Source organism: Pelobates fuscus, chromosome 1 (genome assembly GCF_036172605.1).
Source record: "Pelobates fuscus isolate aPelFus1 chromosome 1, aPelFus1.pri, whole genome shotgun sequence".
Taxonomy (NCBI): Eukaryota; Metazoa; Chordata; class Amphibia; order Anura; family Pelobatidae; genus Pelobates; species Pelobates fuscus.
In genome coordinates, this window is record NC_086317.1 from 152,985,041 (window position 1) to 153,000,490 (window position 15,450).

Here is a 15,450-nt window from a genome sequence, read left to right on the forward strand (position 1 = left end):
AAATATACACACAGTGACACACAGATATAGGCACACTCAGATACACACAGTGACACATGCACACATCTTGACACACAGATACACACTGGCACATACATCTTGACACACAGATACACACTGACACAAATATACACACAGATACAGACACACTATCACACACATACACACACTGACAAATACACATGACTATACACACACACATACACTCAGATACACAGTGACAGATACACACACACACTTTTGCACATATACAGGCCATGCTTTTTATATTTAAAAAAATTTTGTCGTTGAAGGGTTAATTTAATAAATTGGGGGGGGAAATGATTAACCCCACAAATGGATAAATCTCCTCTGATGGCAGAGTTTACATTGGCTAGCTGGGGATCCCTGGAGCTAGGTGGAGTCTTATCTGTTTCTGAACTGACCTTCCTATGATCCTCAGCCAGCCTGACATGTAGGAGGTCAGACATCACTTAGAGCCTTCCCATTCATGTTGTGGAAGGTTTACTTACCAGCCTCTCTCTCATTTCCTCCTGATCAGTACAGTGATCCTCTGCTTGCAGTAGCTCACTCTCCTCTCTACCTCCAACACGGCATTCTTCATGTCTGGGAGGAAGTGAGAGGCTGTCACTTCCTCCCAGCATCCGATACTACAGGGGCCCGGTCGCGGTCTTAAACAGCCACGGCGCCAGACCGGGCCCTTGTTCAGCAATGCCCATGGGGTGGCCCTAACTGCATGGGCCACCTGATGGGCATATTGAGGCGGAACCCCAGTTTTGAACCCCCCAGGACACCAATTGGGAAACGCTGATCTATGCCAATCACAGCTGTCCATTGCTGCTTAGGCGAATGCTTCATAGTTAAATTTCTTATACTCGTCTCATCTATCTATCTATCTAATCTATCTATCCATCCATCCATCTATCCATCTAATCTATCTGTTTCAGTATCTACTTGTTACTAGCCAGCTATACATGATGTTTCCAAATATATATATATATATGTGTGTTTGTGTATATATGTATGATTGTGTGTGTTTGTGTGTATATATGTATGATTGTGTGTCTGTGTATAAATTCATGTATAAAATGTGTTCTTATTACCATAACATGGCCTGCAAGAAGGTGCTGAAGGCTGTTCTGTCAGAATGAATAATCGAGTCCCTCTTTCTTGTAACAATTAGGCTGTAAATGTGCTCTCTGCTAGGAGGAGAAGCTCAGACTCTCACAGAGAGGGGCTGCAGCGGGGAGAACTTATGGCTCATTTTCTCTGTTGCAATATAGTGTTTGACTCTTTCCATGCCAAGTGGTCCTGTTACACTTTACAGACCATTGTACACATTTATCGTGGTGTCTTTAATATGTGCATCCTTGAGTTTGTTAATATCATAATGTACATGTTGCGGTAACTGGTTGGCGGTGGCAGACACAAAAGATTGCTGGGGGACATAGTGTGGCTAACTTTATTCTTGTATCTTTTAGCACATACAGGTCAACCAATCTCTCAGTCATTAAACATTGTGCTTGGTACACAAACACATTTACGAAACACATAAGTAATGCAGGCATTGTAGTAGGACATTCTTCCTTTCGTACACAATTTATTGCACAGTGTGACGTGACACTAAAAATCAGGGGTCTGTATCTCCGTGCAACACACACTGGCTCTTGTTAATGGGAGTAAAGCACTAATGCTCCAGCCATAGTCCACTATTGTAGCCTTAAATTATCTCAATCACTCCTCACTTATATACCAGGCAGAGGACTGAGGAGAGAGCACTCTCATGGAGAGAGGGAGAGAATTAATGGCAGCAGTGGCCATTGCAGCCTCGGAAGGAGCCTCAACAAGTGTGTTTAGGTGCTTATGTGTCTGTGTGTATGTAACTTTAAAATGTTTAGCAGAAAAAAAAAACAGATTTTGATGTGATTCTGTGCAAATGGACACACACTTACACATTATGTATACATTATATGCATATCCATGGGTGTTGTGAGTTCACTTTTGGCCCTGTGTGTGCATTTCTGTGAACGCGGTGGCCGTGTATGTTGTTTCTATCCTGCATTTCTCCAGCTGTAATTAATAAAACTCATTCTGTCCCAGCCGGGGGCTGAGCTGTGACACAGTTACTTCCAAACTGCTCAATTAGCGTCCAAAGGAATGTAGGTCACAGAAAAACCCCAGTCTTTGCTGCTGTTACAGAGAATTCAACCCCTTCACTGCCTGGAGCGCCATGTGGTACATGTAATATGCTAGAGTGGGCTACATTATTATTGCATTACTGCCGTGCAGTTAGATAATCATTTCAAAGCATTGTCAGGGCTACCATTTTTCCCCTTCTATCCACATCCTTCCTTCCTGGGCTGTTTCCTGTATTGCGGCTGGGTGATGTTGTGGAGACTAAAGCAGAACATTTGTGGATTGTCATGCTTGACATTGCCCTATATTGAAACATGTTCCTTTTTCCATTCCTTAATTATCGTCTGCATCAGCCATGCCCTCCTACCCTGTGAATATAAGCTTATACTGTTGCCATGATTTTCTGATAAATCACTGATTGTGACCTGTGGATGTACCCCAAGGGAAACTTGTTTATTAGATGCCACAGTGGCAGAGAATCAGCATCAACCTGTCATAGTGTTAAACTGCCCCATCCTTCCTACGACCTTTAGCTGTCTTGCTCACCTTGTTGGCAGCGACCAGCTTAAATATTCAGGCATGATTCGCCAAGGCTCGTTTTAAAGACTGAAATTACCTTTTGCTAAGTGAGGCCGTATTCTTGTGAATGAGCCTATTTTCATGTAATTGATACACTTGTATAATATTCATAATAACTTCTCCAAAGAAAGGACCTCAGAATTAGATTTGAAGAATGAATTCTAGTACAGGAGACCTTATGAAATGCTGCAAAGTCACTCTCACCGAGAAAGACTATGTTGACTCCAGAGACTCTCTTAAATGAGTAGGTCTGGCTTCCAGTACATGAAAAAGATCATAACATTATGGAAATGGTTCTCTAATCCCTGAACTGTTTGGTAGGCAACACACTGCTACAGGGAAAAAAACGTTATTCCCAAAGGGTGCAATTAGTCGGGACTGTTGGGTCCCAGGGAAATAGAAATATTATTGACCCTTCTGTCAATACAATTTTATCTAACATTATTCACCTCTAAACATCACTTCTGTCATTGTCCTTTCCCTAAAATATGGTTTTCTTACAGTGATTGATAAAACACTCCTTTATTAAGACTTGGACCAGCGGGACTAATTTGTTATTACCAAATATGTGACTATTGCTATTACATAACATGACATTTTCTTGGCGTAGTAACATTGAGTGTTCTAAACCATTCTGTTAATGTCTCTTTGTCAGATTCTCACTGTGTCTGGACCCCCTGAAGGAGGCACCCGAGTCACCATTCGTGGTGTCAACCTAGGTTTGGACTTCTCCGAGATTGCTCAGAATGTGTTGGTGGCAGGAGCCCAATGCACACCTGTGGAGGAGGAATATATTATCGCAGAACAGTGAGTCACCTCCCTTCATTTACACAATGCTCCACATTCCTCTCATTTATTTGCCAGGAACAAACAGAAATGTGGTTATGGGTTACTGAGCACAAACGTCTGCATGGAGAAAGAATTAGATTTTTTTGCACTCCAATGCACTGCAAAGAAAGTCTTCAGCGTCTCTTGGGTCTCCGACCTAGTGGTTGTATGAACTTTCACATCAGATGAGTGCACATTTTCTTCTCTAAAAAAAACTCAATAAGAACCAAAAGTGCATTTAATCTGTAAAGGCCTGTTGTCAGACAGCATTTAACCCACAAAGCAGAAGACCTAATTGTATCCTTTGCGCCAATCTAACCTTGCTAGAAGGTAAATTCTGGATTATTTTGTCCCTGTGGTGTAGCCCCCAAGTGTGATTCATAGCATGACAGAAGTCCACTGGGAATAGTTTCTAAGCATTACTTGGCTTGGCAATCAGATAATGGCAGGTAAGCCAGGCCTGGAGATAATTCAGTTATTGTACTTGAAAGAATGTCCAAGACAAATGAGAAAGTAGAGCAGGGGTGGAGGCTGAAAACCCTCAGAGAGGAACATGCATGTGCAGTTATCTATTTATAGACTGAGTTATGATGCGTGTGATACAGCTTTCATGGGAAGCTAGGTTGGAAGGACCCTCGATCCAATGGTTTATATTATTGCAGAGTTAGTACTTCAGAAAAACAGCCATTGATTTTAGAGGTATAAAGGCTACGAGGAAAGTGACAGGCTTCTGTAAATGTGTATTGGTGTGTGTGTGTGCTCAATACTTAATGCCTACATCCTAATGTAACAGTAAAATAACAGGAAAAGCAATTCATGCCAAAGAGATAACTATTTAAAATGTAGGCCTTGTAAATGGATGCATAAACAAACCACTATATGCCCATCCTAATTACAAGGAGTAGCTAGTACATGCATGGTCTAATTTTCTTTTTCATGCTTTTTGTGTGTGTGTTACGACATAATAAATATGCTGTAATACGTACATGGCACCTGTTTGTGTGTGTTCTAGCTGTGTTGACAGTGTTTGCTTATGTGTACGTGTGCGTGTGTGTGTGTGTGTGTCAGAGTGGGACTGCAGATACAGAAGCTGCGGAATCTGCTGTGTGGGAGTGTTACATAGACTGACAGATTTAGAGGCAGCTAAAGGGAGGTGGAAGGGATGGTATGTAGGAGTATTGGATTGACTGGCAGATTTAGGGGTCGAGGTGAAATTTATTCATATCTTTCACCGACTAATTGCTAACATCGATGTATATGCAGGCACTTTCAATTATGTACACTTTGCAAATGATACAAATATTGCTTTAGAAGGTGATGCTAATTACGTAGAATTGCTGTCCATTTAAACATATAGGGTTGGACAAAGAAAAGGAATGCTTTAAATATGCTGTTCTGAGTGGGAAATAACATAAAAAGGTAACTTTTACAGGAGAAATAAACAGATTAGAAGGGTCAATTTAATTTTGAAAATAACAAATAGCTATTTACCAAACGAGAAACAAATATATTGCTATAACTAAGATATAAAGAAGTACACAGAAAGGCAAAGGTAAATATTTTAGCTATACCAAGGTACTGATTTAATATTTTTGATTACACTTTTACAATTAAAGGATCACTATAGGGTCAGGAACACAAACATGTATTCCTGACCCTATAGTGATAAACCCACCATTTAGGTGGCGTGCTCCCTCTTAGCCCCCCTATAAAAGTTTAAAACTCTTATTTATAGTGCCGCGCGGGTCCGCCGACATCATCAAAATGGCCGATTTTTTGCCAATCCAATGCTTTCCCACTGGGGCGGGGCCAAATGTAATTTTGGTCAATCAGGACCTCCTCATAGAGATGCATTGAATCAATGTATCTCTATTAGGAAAATTCAGCGTCTCCATGCAGAGTGTGGGGACGCTGAACGATAGGGCTGCTTACTGTGCAGCCCTGGGCCAGGAAGCCCCTCCATTGGCCATCTAAGGAGTGGCCACTTGGAGGTGTCCCTGAGGGCAATGTAAACACTGTAGTTTCTCCGAAAAGGCAGTTTTTACATGAAAATGCCTGAAGGGAACTATTATACTCACCAGAATAATTACATTAGGCTGTAGTTGTTCTGGTGACTATAGTGTCCCTTTAATAATTTTAAATATATTGTACATAAAAATATATATATATATATTAATATATCAAAATATATTTTTTCAAAATATGAAATCATTTCAAAAGCTTATCCAAAAATATTAAATAAACATAATGTTGCGGGCAGATCTATATTATGCAGGACACATAACTGTCCATGCAACTTTGCTGTCCTGTTAGGTTAATTTATTATTGTTATCAAACAGAAAAGCATCCACATAGATTTTTTTGTTTGCACACGAATCATACTTGATAGAACTGTTAGTGTGTGGCTTTATATTTACTGCTTAGCTTTATCTTGTAGATTTCATTTTTTTACCCCACTTAAGTTCGTTAGTTTTTTTATTTTTAACATCACTGCCAATGCTCAACCCTTTCAAGTGCAAATTTATTTCCGCACTTGATTTGTCATGCAGCCATAAAACACTTGGAAATCAGTCCTAAAGAAGCCTGTTCTTTTGTCTCCCAATTGTCTGTATTTGATTAATGTGCTTCATGGTGTATTACTGTATTTGAAATGGTGAATGTATTCTCGGTTTTGTTTTGTTGTTTTATTTTTCTTCACTACATCATAAACGTCGGCCCAACTGTTGACAATACTTTCTGTGTTTGCACCTGTCTCTGCACACATTGTGAAAGGGCAGCCTCCTGCGCAGCACCCACCCACACAGGCATAAAGACACAGCTGAGAAAAGGGGTTACAGGTGGAGCTGTCAGCATGATGAAGTGTTCCCCCCTTTTGTATTCAGACACAATTGGGGATCACGACGCACATTTCTTCATCTGTCACGGGAGATGGAGCCTGACCCAGTCCATCTGGGCTCCGAAACACCTCTAAATCCATGCACAAAATCTGCTTTCCTTAGAGACTGAAATCCAAGTCCCTGATGCTGTGTTTGGTGCTTTCCAGATGCACAGCAGTGTACAAACGCTGCCCTCTGTTAACTCAAAAGAGTTAATGTTTTTGTGAGCTGCTGTTATATTTATTGGTGTGAATCCAGGGGTGTCCATCTGGCAGTGTGTGTGCCTAATGTGAGTCTCTGGGGGAGGGGGTTAATAGGAAAGAGAGAAAATCAGCTTGAGAGATGCACAAAGCACTATGGTAAGCAGGGGGGACACACTTAGCATTCCAGGCGGGAGAATTGGAAAAGGCAGGGCCAAGAGTGCAAGAACGCGGTTAAATGTCACAAAGCAAATGCAAAGAAGCAGGTGAAAGAGAGGTAAATAGTATAAAGAAGAAACAGTGTATAGTCACAAAATCATTATACTATATTTTCAAATCCCATATACATGTACAGTTTGAGAAAAAGCAAAGAAGAAAAAGGTTAAATGTGTTTAAACAGTAAGAGGTGGTGAGTTGGCAACACAGTTTTTGAAATGTTTGCACCTTTTTTGAATTTTTTTCAAAAGTTGGACATTTTTGTCACAGCTCTTAATTTTTGTTCTTCAACAACTCGATTGTCAATGTAGTAAAACTTGCATTTAAGGGAATGCATGCCTTAGTGGATTTAAAGTTTAAAAACTTAAGAGAGAATCTACATAGTGATAAAGAGAATAGTTTTTGAGAGATACACTGGTTCTTAAAAAGAAAAACTGTCTTATCCAAACCTACGAGACACTCCAGGCCCATGCAGAGACCACACGTTGTACAAATATTGGTATGGTCAGAAAAGTCCAATGCAGCAGTTCCCAAACTGTCTGCCATGGCGCCGCGACGGGCACACAGGGGCGCCGCAAAATGTTTCCCCAATGCTATGATCATAGCACCGGGAACCGTGCCTCACTCTCCCCTGCAGGCTCTGCAGGACCAGAGGGGAGATCTCTGATCTCCCTCACCGACCCGCTAGCACTGTAATGCTGGCAGTCGGCATGGACGGGAGAGAGGACCCGGCGGAGTTGCGGGTTAGAGCTCCGCCTGGTCCTCTCTCCTCGTTCTCGTCTTGCGAGTTCAGAGCGTTGGGGATTTCAACCTGTTCTTCCATTAATTATTTTAGTACATTCTCTATAAAATTAATTCAAATTGTCCTTTAGCTCAGGCCTAGAATGTCCCTTTGAAATGTGTAAGCAATAGACATTGAAAAACAAGTTCAATCAATATTGATTCTGCATGCTAATATTTTTTTTATGTGCATTCTGATTAATATTAAGAAATATAATGATTAATAAAGTGCCGTTTGGAACCTCATTGTTAACAGACTGTCTGTGCTCTGTCCTCAGGATTGTGTGTGAAATGGAACCGGCACCTCCAGCTTCCAGCTCAGGTCCTGTTCTCCTGTGCATCGGGGAGTGTAAACCCGAGTTCATGGCTCGTTCTTTGCAGCAGTATAGCTTTGTGGTGAGTTGAAGGGTTGTGACAACAGTTCTTAACCTCCAGGTTTAATCTGTTTTTTTTATGTATTTATTTATGTTGTCTGTAAAATAATCATTACTTTGTCAAGGTAATTTTATATATTTATTCATTCGTGTATTTGTTCCAAGTCAACTATGCATTCAGTTCATATATTTTAGCCTACATTTTTAATTTCACTTTCATGGTTATTCTCTAAAATGAGAATTGTTGGGAATCCAAAGTGTATTTCAAATTTAAAGCCAAAGTAGCTGACCTGGGAGCATAGCAGGCCTGGAGCTTTTTCCAGTTTGGCCACTTTGGTCTTAAATTTAGTGAATAACAGTATAAGAATATACCGTACTTTGAATTCCAGATAATTCACACTTTAGTGAACAACCTTAATATTAAATCCACATATCTCAGACAGAGTATTTCAGCTTCATGGCCATTTATTTTATAAACCATTTATTTAAGAGTATTCCACGAAGAATATCAGGACTTACAGCGATACAGGGATTAGTGATATCCGATATGGACAGTCTCAGTTTATGGCCCATACTAATAATGCACCCATGTGTGGCACAGGCTGCAAAGGAAATTCAAGGCCAAGGTCATAAGGGATCAGCCCTGGAATTTGATTAAACTGTCCCTTTCAAAAGCAGTGTCTTTCTCAGTAGGCCAATCCTGTTACTGCCATGTTTGTCTATAATTTACTTTGTTAGTACAAAGATAATAGTCATGATGGAAGCAGCGTCTCCTCTCTCTAATCCGCTGCACTCTGTCTTTTCTAGCAGCAAATTATAGGTTTGCTCCGGCTCATGATAAAATGACACATTCCCTCAGAAAAATCAATGCTAAGCTTTCTGCGGCCCTACTGCACAAGTCTCCCTTTAATCATATAACAAGCCATAACTGTCACTCCATGCTTTATGATGTCATTTAACAAAAATATCTTGGAACGGATAGATTGGCGAATGGAGGAACCTAAAATGAGTTAATCCTATTAATCGCGGTGCTTTAGGGATCCACTTCATATAAAACTAGCCTTTCATTCCCATGCTAATTAATGAAGTTTTATTATCCCATAAACCTGGAGATCTCCCAGAATCCTGTGTCTCTGGCTTTAGCAGACCTTGTCACTTGCCATTTTCCTCCTGCTACACTTCAGGTGCCTGTGAAATCTGAATTTCGACAGAGTGTATAATAATAATTAGAAACACCGCCCTCCCCACTTTTCATTGATTCATTTCAGTCAGAATCCTAAACTTTCGTTACCTTCTATCTCTGCCGTATATCCTGTGGGGAAACTCCATCCATTCACAACCATTTATGTAAATACTAATTCCTGTTATGTCCTTTGAGCCCAGCACCATCCAGGCTTTGGGTGTGACCTCTTATTTTAGCAATTTATTGTGTTTACACAATTCTGGCATCTATTTTCTCTGAGGCATGTATTCTGTGACCCCAGATAAATTATATGATACAGTTTGCGCACTGTTTTAATTGATTTGTGGACTGAAAGACTTGCTTCTGGCACTAAAGCATGATGGCTACCAAGACCGTGCCTCAGAGTCTCTCTTGATTAATTATTTAAAAATTGTCAGAATTGTGTTGCTTGCTCTTATGGCGAGCCCTTGTAGCCAAGCATAGAATTCCCATGTTCTTCTCTTGAAATATATTTTGAATATGTGAGATCGAAGAAATAGCTCAACCTGGAAAGGGAAGCAAACAGAAAATCATTTGAAACACAAGCAGGTTTACCAATGGAATATTCCATTCCTGAGACTCCGTTGCATGAGATGAGTAAAAAATCTGAAACCACCTAAATACCTGTAAGATGGTGATAGATATCGGTTATGATGCGATCATTCTGATCTTTAATATCTTACAGATATTTGGTCAGATGTTGGCATATGACTCAATCTATAAATTGCGAGCTCTTGGATGCAGTGAATATAATTGTATCATTTTTATTGCCACTGACCTTTTGGTGATAAAGACATAAAACAAAGATTCTAAGTAGCCAGTCACTGGGCCATTCATGCAGCTGGTGATCTCCTTGATGTCATAGCATACATTAGTGTTCGCTCATTGCACAAGGTAACAATATATTGCCAAACTCTGGTCCATATAACCTGACACGTAGAGACCTGTACACAGACGCACATACATATACGCACGCACACTCATCCCATTCTCCCAGGCTCATGTGTATCTGCCAGCAGGATAATAGATTCTGCCGCTGCATTGCTGGACCCACAAGTCACAATCGCACTCATTATTTCTGATTTATGGGAAGCTGAACCCATAACAACCTTCCTGGGACCTGTGTGTATCTCTCTATCACCAAGCCTCCGCCTGATATTGCGCATTTCACAGGCCGTGTCTGAACACCATGCAGAGAAGGTGACATGCTTCTGTGGACAAAACGGCTTCCATCACTTTTTAATATTATCGTATGACCTAAGAGAAAGAATCAATGTTTTTCTCCCCACAATAATACTAGAAATGGCTGTTGCTTATTTCTACTGCTATAAGATAAAGACAGCATGAATTCAGTAAAAATTTAGCATGATTTTAACCATTTGAATGTTGTTACTGTGTATCGCTCCCTCCTCCATTCCCCAAACAGTTAATGGGTATTTTGGTTAGCGGATCTTTCTGTCTTCTTACATGTATGAGCATTTATCTTTTCTATTATTTACTTAACTGGTGTTAGTGCCTCATTTATTTATTATTTACTCCACTAGTGTCAGTCGCTCTCTCTCTCTCACTGTATTTCTTTCTTTTAGACGGTAGCAGGTTTTCTGCCAGGTCGGCAAAGTCCATTAGAGCAGCTCTATGTCATTAAGTAGTGTAATAAAATGGATTGGAACCTTACAGCAGCTCTTGGCTCGGGTCCCTGAGAAGTTTGATCTGTAGTGAGTGAAAGGCTAGGAAACAAAGCTTAAATTGCTGGTGCCAGGCAACATCCCTCCGCTTGTTTACTTATAAAAGATGCCATGTAAACAGAGGTAGCGCGATCACATTCTCCAGATCTCTGCTATATGTTCATCTCCACTGTTTGTTTTTTATTTGTTATTATATTTTTGTTTTCCAGAACCCAACGGTATCCCACCTGAGACCAACTCGTGGGCCTGAATCTGGAGGGACCATGGTGACCATCACAGGTCACAATCTGGGCGCTGGAAGCACTGTCTCAGTACTTCTGGGAAACCAAACCTGTGAATTTTATGGGTAAGTAGATTTAATGTTTTTTTTCTTCTCTTTCCCTAAAATGTTTTGGAAGTAACACAAGGTTCTCTTTCCAGATTATAACTTATAACTAATAACTGACAACACAACATTTTTAAAAAAAATTATCCTTAATGCTGGCACTAGATTAACTCATACCTTCCTTCAAAATAAAATTAGCTCCATAATTAAAAAAAAAAAAAAAGACCTGAGTTCTATTTGTAAACGTAATAGTGTATGCATTCACCTTTACAGTAAATGCATTTGTTGATACTACCACTGTTACTGTAGTTCTTTTTCCTAATTAAGTAGTTCCAATACATATTCACCATTCTGGTTACAATTACATGTCTGTTAGTCCAACCATTCTACAGCGCTACGGAATCTGATGAACTATATCAATAATAAAATAATAATAACAATAGTCCTATCCATTCTTCCTCCACTAATACCAGGGTAGCTCTTATCCCTACTGTGGTATATTCTAGTTTTGGTAAATCTGCATCTTTCATAGCCACATCCACATTCTAATTCTAATATCTATCGCAGTATATGACTACACATGTATGTGTGTTTACATCAGTCACTTGCGCTAGGAGTTGACCTTTTATGGGTAGTTTTTCAATGCCAAGTCTCCTTGTCATTTTATGAAGGATTCAGCGGATGAATATGCTTCTGCCCATGTGATGCCCATTGAGACAAATTGAATCTTGGCATATCTTATGTTTGTCTGTGTGTGTATTTTATTTTAGTTAAGAGAGACATTATTTTTTTTTCAAGTTGTTATTTCAATTATATAAATACATCTTCCAAAAATGTAGGAGACGATTTTTACTTTAAATATGGCTAATATAGCATCAGTATGTGACTGTGTGCATGCACTTGGTGTGGATGTAAATTTGCTTGCTCATCATACGATTCATCTTTACACTCTTTAAATGCCAGTTGGTCTGGCTGTATGATAATGTATTACTTATACATTCTAATTGCACTGGGAAAGAATCTTTCAAGAAGAAAAAATTACGCCCCGCGTGCTGTATTTCCCGGGCCCTGGGCCCTAGTCCTATTTTCAGAATGCTTACTTCAGTCTGTATGTAGCTGGGGAGCCTGATTAGATGGAGCGTTTTATAACGAGATTGGGACTAATTACAGCTTCCCGTTCCCCAGCTTGTGTTTCAAGTTGTGGGTAGATTCTGCATGACGGCATAATAATAGCACGGGAAGCTAATTAACTGATCACAGGGAAGGGGCAAAATCCTGCCAGCTGTAGTGCATCGCACTGGATCAGGTTGGCAAGAAATGAGAAGCAGAGATTCAACCTGAAACGCAGAAAGGTAAAGGGGAAATAAACTGCAGGAATGTGAGAGGGGGAGATTAAAAACAGGGTAGGGAGGTTCGAGAAATGGACAGTTAGAAAGGGGTGTGTTAGGAAAGGGTAGTTTTAAATGGAATATTTTAGGAATAAGTGTAAATGTTGGGTATTCCGAGTTTGTTGGGTTGTTGTAAATAGGTATGTGCTACTACAGTAGGAGTACAAAAACTGTGTAGAATGATATACAAATAAACATACACATGTTAAGAGAGAGAGATAGGAGTACAGGTTGGGTATTGCTAATAAATTAATGTTAGAATGTGCAGCATGTTTGGTGTATAGATCATGCCCCTTCAATCTCACTGCTCATTCTCTGACATTAAATTACTATTTTTTTCTGTTTGTGCAGTTCTAGCCACACCTTCCCTGGATGTGACTGACACAGCCTGCATGAAAAAAAATGGTTCCGTTTTCTAAAGAGTGTGAAGATGTGTATGTTTATTAGAAAGAGAGTGATGGTGATGTTGCTTAAAGTGTGAAGGATACTGATCTACCATTTATCTTCCTATTTTGTATCTCCTGCATGGGAAATGCCTTTTTTTTTAATACAGTGTTTTTTTAAATCTTTCTAAAGAAAGATCGACTAAAGAAGGTGTTAAGCGTTATAGGTAAAGGGTTATAATGTGCTAAAATGGGAATACGAGTGGATGTGGCAATGAAGGATTAGGATGTAGTAAAACTATAATATGCTACATTAGGAACAGGAGCTACAATAATAACAGAACTAAAACTACTCTAGGACAGGAATCGGTGTGACTATGCAGGCAAAGGTATTTAGGAAACAGGATATACTACGGTAGGGAAGGGAGCTGAACTAGTAATAGTAGTAGAATAAGAAGGGATATCGCTTGAAGGGTGAAAGTGTATTGGTACTTGAATATGCTACAAGAGGTAGAGTGGTTCAAACGGGTATTAAAACGCTGTGAAAAATGAAGGTATATCTAGATATATTGGAACTAGAATGCGCTGTGAGATGGATAAAAGTGGAGATCACAATTAGAGGGTTTGAAAGTTCTAGATATGTCCGAATTATTGGCTATAAGATCGATAGGCGTAGAGAGAACATTGGTGGTAGAGTCATTATAGAAAGAAGAACATGAATATGTATGGAGTGTTGGAGGAAGACAGATACAAATAAATAAAATAAAATGTTTGTTATTACTTAACCTATCTGGCAGCAAATGAATATGCAAAATGTTGCTTTCTATACCTCTGGAGTCTTTATGGAGATATATATATATATATATATATATATATATATATATATATATATATATATAAATGTTTATATGTACCTTACCCTAATTTCCATTGCACAATTTTCCAGGGGATCAGCGAAACAGCCACATCTCACTGGTTCTCTCGGGTTAAGTGGTTTTGTGTCCTCACTAACGGGAAAAAAAAATTAGCTATGTGATATAGCATCTCCTGTGACCCTCTCTCTCTGGAGCCTGAGCTGTCAGTAAATATAAATTAACTCTGGAATTAACATCCAGCAGGAAATGTCAGTCCAAGCCAATTAGCTTCATTGTTTTTTTAAATAATCATTTCTAAGAAAAGCCTGGTGGAACTGTCGATGGTAGCATTCCTTTTATTGTAGGTGTTTTGCACGTGCGTTTTATGATTACAGTTTCAAATATGTTCACAGCTTGTAACAGATATATTGCAGACAGAATGCTGGAACAACTAAATACAAAATACGTATAAACACAGCGGCTATAATATGTAATTAGGAAATGAGAGGTCCTACCTGAAAGAATGATGGTGTGTGCTCTCCAGTGCTGACACATGCAGACCCATTGACTAAAATCTGGATAAAATTAAAAGGGAATTGCAAACACAGACCAAAATAGCTGAGCTGGGTATATAGCTAAATTGGAGAATATTATCAGTTTGACTGTTTTGGTCTAAAATGTATTGCACACCTGAGGGCAGGCAACATATCATTTTTCGCCATTTGATGTGTTTTTTTTTTTTTATATCAGATACATACCTTGTCAATGATTTTTAATTTGTGATCTCATTTTTTGTAGTGCACGGTGCTGAAGAATGTATTGGCCCTTTAAAAATAAAAATAATATAATTAGCCCACGTTTAATTAGTAAATTAGTGAATGAGACACTTTAACTGTACATTAGATGTTTCTTTCTAGGTTTTTATATCTTATACATGATACAACAATGTTATGATTTTTTGTTCCTTTTATATCTTGCTTGCTACAGCTATCTATTTGCTTTCTAGATAATCATGTGACATGTGTCTGCTCTTCGCCTACTGAAAATAACCAGAGGCTGTGCTTCGTTTAGCGGAACTTCTTGATAGAAGCTCATTGACATACAGGGACAATGCATCACTGTAAAGATTTTACTGACAGCACCAATGCAGCGGGCAAGGAACTGAATATTTAAATGGGATTTCAAACACATATCGCAGTAATCAAAAACATTCACTAGTTTGCAATCATACAGCATTTGTGCTCTGAAAACCCCCGTATTAGTTGATTTTATGAATAAAAGAAAAATGTGCCACGATTTCACATGTTTAAAGATCAGTGTGAATATGAAAGAAAGGCTATGTTTATTTTGCTAGTCTTACTTTTGATTTCCGGTGTAACACATAGCTCCTCCATAGTTTTAACCCCTTAAAGGGGCAGTGCAGCACTGTTGACACTACATAGGTTGCGTGTTCCAAGGAAACATACAATTTGCATATTGTAACGTATTGTAGCTTACTTACATACACTACATCAGGCATAGGCAACCTTCTGCACTCCAGATGTTATGGACAACACCTCCCATGATGCTTTGCCAGCATTATGGGTGTAAGAGCATTATGGGGG

The 15,450-nt window shown here is 39.3% G+C and overlaps 1 protein-coding gene across 1 annotated transcript in view; it reads left to right on the forward strand.

Moving 5' to 3' along the window:
- Positions 1-15,450, forward strand: part of PLXNA2 (plexin A2) — a 330,517-nt gene that overhangs the window by 267,718 nt on the left and 47,349 nt on the right. The window contains exons 13-15 of the mRNA XM_063450974.1: positions 3,371-3,522; positions 7,894-8,011; positions 11,106-11,242. Coding sequence (XP_063307044.1) covers positions 3,371-3,522; positions 7,894-8,011; positions 11,106-11,242 — 407 coding nt within the window. The remainder of the gene's footprint in view (positions 1-3,370; positions 3,523-7,893; positions 8,012-11,105; positions 11,243-15,450) is intronic.